At 47.9% G+C, this 9,622-nt stretch overlaps 1 protein-coding gene across 3 annotated transcripts in view; it reads left to right on the forward strand.

Annotated features, from left to right (window-relative positions):
- The window catches only part of LOC134949226 (flavin reductase (NADPH)-like), a 69,499-nt gene extending 60,086 nt beyond the window's left edge, over positions 1-9,413 (forward strand). For all 3 annotated transcript variants that reach the window (XM_063937693.1, XM_063937692.1, XM_063937694.1), the window contains one exon: positions 8,777-9,413. In XM_063937693.1, coding sequence (XP_063793763.1) covers positions 8,777-8,928 — 152 coding nt within the window. In that variant the 3' untranslated portion in view covers positions 8,929-9,413. The remainder of the gene's footprint in view (positions 1-8,776) is intronic.
- Positions 9,414-9,622: the final 209 nt, after the last annotated feature.

A 9,622-nucleotide genomic window follows, 5' to 3' on the forward strand; every position in this document is an offset into this window, starting at 1 on the left:
TACGGCCTTAAAGGAGCCGGCAGATAGGAAAATTGATAATACTCTGAAATCAGTGTACACTGCTTCAGGGGCCATATTACGTCCCACTATTGCCAGTGCGTGGATTGCTAAGGCTATAGTGAAATGGTCGGCTGCCTTGATGGAGAATTTGGATACGATGGATAGGGATGATGTTGCATTATATTTACGTAACATTCATGATTCTGCAGGTTTCATGGTGGAATCCATGAAGGACCTGGGTTCCATGGCTGCGGGAATTTCTTCCATGTCTGTCTCAGCTCGTCGGGGACTGTGGCTCCGCCAGTGGTCGGCCGACGCGGAATCCAGAAAAAGTGTGGAGTCGCTGCCCTATACAGGTCAAGCTCCCTTTGGGGAAGCCCTAGACGCGTGGATATCTACCGCTACTGCGGGTAAGTCTCCGTATCTTCCCTCAGCAGCTCCTGCTCCGAAGAGGTCCTTCTCCTCAGCTTCGCAGCAGTCCTTTCGGCCCAACAAGACCAGAAATGCCAAGTCTTCCGGTTCCTTCTTCAGGAGAGGTAAGGTTAAGTCTAAGAAGCCTGCCGCTGCAGGTTCCCAGGAACAAAAGCCTGCTTCGGGTACCCCTAAGTCCTCTGCATGACGGTGGATGGGACGGCCCGGAGGTGGGGCCTGTGGGGGCGATGCTCAGACAGTTCAGTCATGTCTGGGTCTCCTCCGGCCTGGATCCCTGGGTGTTGGATATTATCTCTCAGGGATACAGGCTGGAATTTCAAAGTCTCCCTCCTCATCGTTTTTTCAAATCGGGCTTGCCAACTCTGTTGGAGGACAGCACAGTGCTACTGGAGGCTGTTCAACGGCTGGTAGAGGCACAAGTCATTGTGCCGGTACCACCGCACATGCAGGCGAAAGGTTACTATTCGAACCTTTTCGTGGTACCAAAACCGGATGGTTCGGTCAGGCCCATCCTGAACCTGAAATCATTGAACTCCTTTGTAAAGGAATTCAAGTTCAAGATGAAGTCTCTCAGGGCGGTAATATCAGGTCTGGAAGAGGGGGAATTCCTGGTATCCTTGGATATCAAGGATGCGTACCTTCACGTTCCGATCTGGTTGCCGCATCAGGCTTATCTCCTCTTTGCATTGCAGGACTGTCATTTTCTGTTCCAGGCCCTGCCGTTCGGCCTCTCGACAGCGCCGAGGGTGTTTACCAAGGTAATGGCGGAAATGATGGTGCTGCTCCGCAGGCTGGGGGTGAACATCATTCCTTATCTGGACGATCTCCTGATAAAGGCGTCATCCAGGGAACGGCTACTGCAGTCCATTGCTCTCACAACACGGCTGCTTCAGAGTCACGGGTGGATTCTGAACTTTCCAAAGTCACACTTGGAACCAACCCGGAGATTGTCTTTTCTGGGAATGATCCTGGATACGGAAGTACTGCGGGTCTTCCTTCCGAGGGACAAGGCGTTGGTGATCCAATCTATGGTCCGGGATGTCTTGAAGCCACCCCGGGTGTCGGTCCATCAATGCATTCGCCTATTGGGAAAGATGGTGGCCTCTTACGAGGCTCTCCAGTACGGGAGGTTCCATACTCGGACCTTCCAACTGGATCTACTGGACAAGGGGTCGGGATCTCACCTCCACAAGCATCAGAGAATTCGTCTGTCGCCAAGAGCAAGGATTTCACTCCTATGGTGGCTCTAATTGCCTCACCTGCTGGAGGGCCGTAGGTTCGGGATTCAGGACTGGGTCCTGCTAATGACAGATGCGAGCCTCCGGGGCTGGGCAGCAGTCACTCAAGGGGTGACCTTCCAGAGAAGGTGGTCAAGCCTAGAAGCCGGCCTGCCCATCAACATTCTGGAACTAAGAGCCGTCTACAACGGTCTTCTTCAGGCGGCCCCTCTTCTGAGAAACAGGGCCATTCAAGTACAGTCGCACAACGTAACAACAGTGACTTACATAAACCGACAGGGCGGAACGAAGAGCAGGGCGGCGATGTCAGAGGTCAGAAGAATACTCCTCCGGACGGAAAAGCACGCGTTGGCGCTGTCAGCCATCTTCATTCCGGGAGTAGACAACTGGGAAGCAGACTTCCTCAGCAGACACGATCTCCATCCGGGAGAGTGGGGCCTCCATCCGGAGGTGTTCAAGGAGGTAACAGATCTTTGGGGTCTACCCCAAATAGACATGATGGCCTCTCGTCTCAACAAGAAGCTTCGGCGTTATTGTTCCAGGTCGAGGGACCGTCAGGCAGTGGCGATGGACGCCCTGGTATCTCCGTGGGTGTTCCAGTCAGTGTACGTGTTTCCACCACTCCCACTCATCCCAAGAATCTTAAAGCTCATAAAGAGAACAAGGGTTCAAGCGATCCCCATTGCCCTAGACTGGCCAAGGCGGGCTTGGTACGCGGACCTTCTAGATCTACTGTAAGAAGAGCCGAGGCCTCTACCTCTGCGGGAGGACCTGCTGCAACAGGGTCCATTCGCCTATCAAGACTTACTGCGGCTGCATTTGACGGCATGGAAGTTGAGCGCCTGATTCTTGCTCGGAAGGGTATACCGAAAGAAGTGATTCCTACCCTCATACAGGCTAGGAAAGGGGTAGCATTACCATCGTATTTGGAAGAAATATGTCTCTTGGTGTGAGTCCAAGAAGTTTCCTGCAGTGGAATTTCAACTGGGACGTTTCATCCTCTTCCTGCAGGCAGGAGTGGATATGGGGCTGAGATTGGGATCTGTGAAGGTCCAGCTTTCAGCCCTGTCCATTTTCTTTCAGAAACATTTGGCTGCCCTCCCGGAGGTTCAGTCCTTTTTGAAGGGAGTTCTGCATATCCAACCTCCCTTCGTACCGCCTACGGCGCCTTGGGACCTTAACGTGGTGTTGCAGTTTCTCCAGTCGGATTGGTTTGAGACTCTACAGGAGGTGGAGCTCAAATTTCTTACATGGAAGGTGGTCACTTTGTTGGCCTTAGCTTCTGCTAGGCGTGTCTCTGAGCTGGGGGCTTTGTCATGCAAAAGCCCTTACTTGATCTTCCATGAGGATAGAGCTGAGCTCCGGACTCGTCAGCAGTTCCTTCCGAAGGTTGTGTCAGCATTTCATATCAACCAACCTATTGTGGTGCCAGTGGCTACTGACCCCTCGATTACTTCAAAGTACTTGGATGTTGTGAGGGCTCTGAAGGTTTATATGAAGAGAACTTCTCATCACAGGAAATCGGACTCTTTGTTTGTCCTGTACGATCCCAAAAAAAATTTGGTGTCCTGTTTCTAAGCAGTCTATTTCTCGCTGGATTAGGTTCACTATCCAGCATGCCTATTCTACGGCAGGACTGCTGTGTCCAAAATCTGTTAAGGCCCACTCTACTCGTATGGTGGGTTCTTCCTGGGTGGCTGCCCGGGGTGTATCGGGAATGCAGCTTTGCCGAGCGGCAACTTGGTCGGGGTCGAATACGTTTGCAAAGTTTTACAAGTTCGATACTTGGGCCTCTGATGATCTGAAGTTCGGTCAATCAGTTCTGCAGGAGCCTCCGCGCTCTCCCTCCCGTTCTGGGAGCTTAGGTACATCCCCATGGTACTAATGTGGACCCCAGCATCCTCTAGGACGTTAGAGAAAATAGGATTTTGGTATCTACCGGTAAATCCTTTTCTCGTAGTCCGTAGAGGATGCTGGGCGCCCGCCCAGCGCTTTGTTTCCTGCATATGTTATTTGTTCAGTACCACTTCGTTTAGTTGCGTACTGCATAGTTACTGGGTAAGTAATGTTTCAGCCGTTTGCTGACTTGTTCAAGCTAGTTGTCTTGACGTGCCTTGTATGTGTGAGCTGGTATGAATCTCACCACTATCTGTGTTAAGTCCTTCTCTCGAAGTATGTTGTCTCCTCGGGCACAGTTTCTAGACTGAGTCTGGTAGGAGGGGCAAAGAGGGAGGAGCCAGCCCACACTCTTAAACTCTTAAAGTGCCAATGGCTCCTGGTGGACCCGTCTATACCCCATGGTACTAATGTGGACCCCCAGCATCCTCTACGGACTATGAGAAAAGGATGTACCGGTAAATACCAAAATCCTGTTTTTTGCAACAATGTTTGGGCTGCTAGCGGGTGTGTGTGTTCGCACGCATCCATGACTGTTGGCATATCAATGGATTTTGCGCCTAATTCAGCATCAGTAGTAGTTTTGCTGAAAGTAGCAAAACTACAACTGCTTTCTCTAGCATGCGGGGGGCGCCCAATACAGGGCAAGGCCGCCCCGCATGCCGGGTCCCCCCTCCACTGATATGCGAGCGCATTGCTTTACAGAGATGCTCTCGCATTTTAAGGGTAGCCCTCTGCCTTCGCAGCCGCCATCTTTTGGGTCGCAGCAGCTGCGTGTGCTGTCATGCGGCCCGCCCCACAAATGGTCCGGAAAGGTCTGCGTTATCCAGACCATGCCGCTCAAATGGTGCATCGACGCCCCGTCACCACACCCGCCAGGATTCCGTGTGGTGTGATATGGGAGGAGGTCCATGAGGGGTGACACCATGCGTTACCAAACCGAGTGACACCAACCCTAGTGACGCTTCTGATCAGGCGCATGAGCAGAAAAACTCCCAGGTCATAAACCAGGAAATCCTTGTATCGCAAAGGACATCTTACGTTCAGTATTAGGTCCTCTGCTTTTCTCTATACCACATCTCTTGGCAAACTAATCAACTCTTTCGGATTTCAGCATCATCTGTATGCAGATGATACTCAAATCTACCTATCCTCCCCTGATTTGTCACCATCTGTATTGGGTCGTGTCACTGAATGCCTTTCTGCCATTTCATCTTGGATGACATCTCGCCACCTCAAATTTAATATTTCCAAAACAGAATAAATTATATTTCCACCGGCCAATAGTAGTTACCAACCTGATATTTCTATCACTGTTGATAACTCAGCAATCATCCCTACCCCACAAGTGCGCTGCCTAGGTGTCATTCTTGACTCTGAACTGTCCTTTGTTCCTCACATTCAATCTGTCTCAATATCATGTTACATACATCTAAGAAACACATCCAAAATATGACCATATGTTACACAAGAAGACACAGCAAAAACTGTAATCCATGCTCTCATTATCTCCCGCATTGGTTATTGTAATAGCCTCCTGACTGGTCTTCCCAAACATAGGCTCTCACCACTACAATCCATTTTGAATGCAGATCCGATCTGTCAATCCCTCCATTGGTTACCGGTATTCTACCGTATTAAATATAAAATACTTTCTTACGTAAAATGCATGACGTCACACGCAGCCGTTGCGGGACCGAGAGCGACGAGTAGCTCCCGGCCAGCACGCTAAAGCTGCGCTGGCCGGGAGCTACTCTTGAAGTGCAAAGGCATCGCCGCTGTGCGATGCCTTTGCACTTCTGCGGGGGGGAGCGACACTGACATGCGGGGCAGACTAGCCCTGTGCTGGGCGTGCCCCCGCATGTCAGTGTGAATGATCGTAGCTGTGCTAAATTTAGCACAGCTACGAAATTTAGTACAACTACGATCAACTCGGAATGACCCCCATTATGCAATAGGTAGCATCTATTCTTGTGTATCAATGTCTATTTCCCTATAGATTGTAAGCTTGCGAGCAGGGCCTTCCTACCTCTGTGTCTGTCTGTTTTTACCCAGTTTTGTTCTATTACTGTTGTTCTAATTGTAAAGCGCAACGGAATATGCCGCGCTATATAAGAAACTGTTAATAAATAAATAAATAAATAAATAATAAATAAATCTCTTACCGGGAGTCCTGTTGCCATTGTCTAGGTACATAATTATAAACGCCAGTATGTACCCAGTAGGTGGTGGGATGTATCGAAATGTGCAGTACATCCCACCCTTAAGGCCACATACTGGCCGATATATCGGCTGTCCTCTTGAACGGCCGATATATCGCGGGTGCGTCGGCTAGTGTGTACGGCCGATACGTCTGTGAACTCCGTCGTTCACAGACGTATCGCGTCGGCCCCGCAGCACAGCCGACGGCCAATATATCTACCGATATATTGGCACGTCGCTGTGTGTGTACGGCGGTCGGCCGACCGCCCTTACACATGCTGCGGCGGGCGGCTGTGATTGACAGCTGAACTGGGCGGGCGTGTGTACACGCCCGCCCAGTTCATGACGTCAGTCCCCGACGGATCGGGCAGTGTGTATGCTCAACACACTGCCCGATCCGTCCATAGATATATCTGCAGATCAATTGATCTGCAGATATATCTACTAGTGTGTACCCACCTTTAGTTTTAAAAAGCATAACGTGAGATGTATCGTAACATCGTGATAAAGCGTAGAAGTAGTCTTTAGCAACCAGTTTCTAGCTATACTTTATCACGGTCTATAAAATGAGTTAGACGCTTATAAGTTGCTATGGGCAACTTCTCCAAGTTAATTCTCTCTCCAAGACTTGATATATGTCCCCCCTTTGTAGCTTCCAAGCATTGATGCAACTTTAACAAAAAATGTTAATACAGAGTACAATGGGTTTTGGTCAAATCCCTGGTAACCGGATCAGGTGTATTGTGCGTCTTCCTGCCCTTCTAAAGATAGAGCCCATCATTACTGTGACCAATCTACAGCATTATGATATGATGCACAGTTACTTTAGCCAGAGCCATGCTATAGGAAAATCCCGCCACTGGGTTTCAGACTGCTGAGTTTGCGCTATTCAGGCGGCAATAACAGCTCAGCATGTCATACCGTTGTGCTGTACATGCCAGATCCAGGTCTGGCGCACGCTGGTATATTATGTAACTTTGCAGATGTATAATATTTTATGGTAATTATATGCTGGGTATTGGTTGCGTACTGTGATGCCTCCAATATCTTTCTTCTAAAAGCATTGTACGCCGCTCACAAATGGCCAATGATGACATTTGTCCTGGTGTATGAGAATGCGCAGGCTGGACCAGTGCGTGCAGGGCAGGAAGGGGTTAGAACAGTTGGCATTAGAGGGGGAGATTTATCAAGCCTTGGAGTGAGATAAAGTACCAACCAGTCAGCTTGTAACTTGCATTTTACAGGATTTGTTTGAAAAAATAACAGTCAGAGATTGGTTAATACTTTCTCTCTCCAAGGTTTGATACATGTTCCCCAGTGACTGCTAACTTTATGTAGAAGCTGCTCATAGAACAACCAATAGGAGACACAGGACAGTAGACAATATTTATGTCATTGATAGGAGGTAACTGTTTGGATATTGACTGCCTCTAAGGTCTGTCGTGCAAAGTGATATATTTATATCCAGTCTGAACCATTCCCTTTTTTTGTGTGTGTGCAATCTGTTTTTTATTGAGAATAAAAGGAAGGGGGTGTACAATGGAATAGACAGATACATGAATCAAATATAAACATAATGTACAATTGCCTCCCAAACAATGGCATGGGTACACTGTCCAAAGCTGTACTGTATATATTGGGACAACAAACAATTTTGTGAGAATTCCAATTATTTGGTTAAGAAAACATAAAAAAGAAAAAAGAAAATTGTATAATAAAAAGAAAACTAACAAGTAAGGAATTAAGCAGAACAGTAGGAAAGAGCAAAAGGGGGGAAAGAGGAGGGGTGAGGTGTCGACTGCGTCCATTAAGGTGCTAGAGTAGGAGAGGTTGCAATATGAGTAGTATATTCAGGAGCCTCTTTAATCTCAGCCAGTCATACCAGGTTGCAGTGAAATCCTTGGAAGACCGTTTTGGTAGAGGATGTGAGGTCCTCCATAGCCATGTATTGCTCCACCCTCTGGAACCACTGAGAGATAGGAACATAACAGGGGATCCCCAGAAACATGGGAAAGTCACCTTCCCTGCATTCAAGAGATGCCAAAGTAGTTATTTTTAAATTTGGAGAGCAGCATGTGCATGAGGCTAAGGAGCCAGAACTCATGGGTATCCGGGAGCGGAAGCCATGTAATCAATTTGGATAGTTTCCGAACCATCTTCCAAAAGTCACCAGAACCGGACACTGCCACCAAATATGGAAAGGGGTACCTGGCACTTGGCCACACCGCCAGCAGAGGCTGCAGTACTTGGAATTCACCTACATAGAATTTTGTACTGCATTTCCACGGCATGGAACGAGGAAGGAGCAAAGATGTTACAAAATATTCATGACCACTGGTCTTCCGTCAGCTCTTCAGCCAACTACCTATGCCACGCTGAGATGTAGGAAGGCAGAGCCGGGGCTAGGTTAGCTAGGTAGAGTTGATATAGTTGAGAAACCAAGTGTCTGGGCAAAGTTTCCGACAGACAAAGGGATTCAAATGAGATTAGGGCCCACCCAACGATGCAAGAAGGTATAGAGGTGATATAATGTCTGAGCTGAAGGTAGACTCAGAATCAGTGGGATAGAAGACAAAAAGTCTGTTGAAGGTCTCGGAATGATCGACGAATACCTGAATCAATTAAATGAGGTAAAAGTGAGATACCCGCCAAAAAGTGGACTTGGAGGTCGAAGTTAAGGTCTGGGGCAAAGTCAGGGTTATGCAGCAAAGGTAAGGGCAGGGAGGAACCTGGTGTAAATGATATAACGTGTCTACATTTATTCCAAAACAAAATGGTAGGGTTTCATGTTGGATGGCGGAGGTGAAGGATCTGTTGGATTTAAGGTAGGACACGAGAAGGGATTTTTGCGGTTTACCCACTATGAAAGTCCATTGTTTGGTGGCCGGGACCTTTGACATCTCAACGATCCTGGCCAGGTGAACAGAGTGGTAGTAGCTAATAAAGTGGGGAAATCTTAACCATTCTTGTTTACAAGTCACTTTTTTATTTTATTTCCTTCTGGGCAGATGATAAACCTCTGACTAAAGATTACACTGTCAAAGTGGATCAATGCGGTGGTGATGTGATCTCAGTTCAAGACCTCAGCCACTTTTTCCTTCGCTGTCTGACCAGCACGGAATACGATGGAAAGAGCGTCACCTTGTCCCGGGACTACTGAACTTTGTAACAGCTCCCTCTGGTGGTCATGCAACAATATTCCCAGTCGTGCTGCAGTTGTCACAGAAATAAATCAAAAGCTTAGCTATCCAAACTATTGTAGTAAATGAATACAACCCACAAAATCCCAATTTCATACATCTGTGAAGTGAGACTTTCAGATCTTAAGCACTAAAACGCCTTAAGTATTGTTTTATAATCTGTTTTGATGTTCAATAGGCGTTGGGTATGTGTGACTGGCGGTCACAATACCAACAGCGGGATCTCGGCTGTCGGATGGCCGGTGGTGGGGCGAGCGGAACGAAGCGAGTGGGAATAGCCCCTGTTGGTTGGCATGCCGACCATCCGGATTTTCAGATGCCGGGATCCCGGCGTCGGAATTGTGACAGGCAGTTTCCTGTCCAGCGGTCACATAAACATAACCCATCAATAGAACCAGTGTGAATTTTCTTGTAAATTTACAATAAATAGGTTTATTTTCCAACAGCTTGACTGATGTTTGTATTGTGTTCTCTGCTGTATATATACCGGTTTTAGATCATCCTGTTTAATTGCACAACACAGTAACAGAAAACACAAGCTGATGTAGAGCCACATAACTAAAGCTATTGGTAATGGCAATGGGTGCTTATGGTTGTGTGGTGTTTTAGACATGTTTGACAGTCACTGTTGGGTGTGTGTATTCTGTACAATGC

The sequence above is a fragment of the Pseudophryne corroboree genome, chromosome 8 (genome assembly GCF_028390025.1).
Source record: "Pseudophryne corroboree isolate aPseCor3 chromosome 8, aPseCor3.hap2, whole genome shotgun sequence".
NCBI lineage: Eukaryota > Metazoa > Chordata > Amphibia > Anura > Myobatrachidae > Pseudophryne > Pseudophryne corroboree.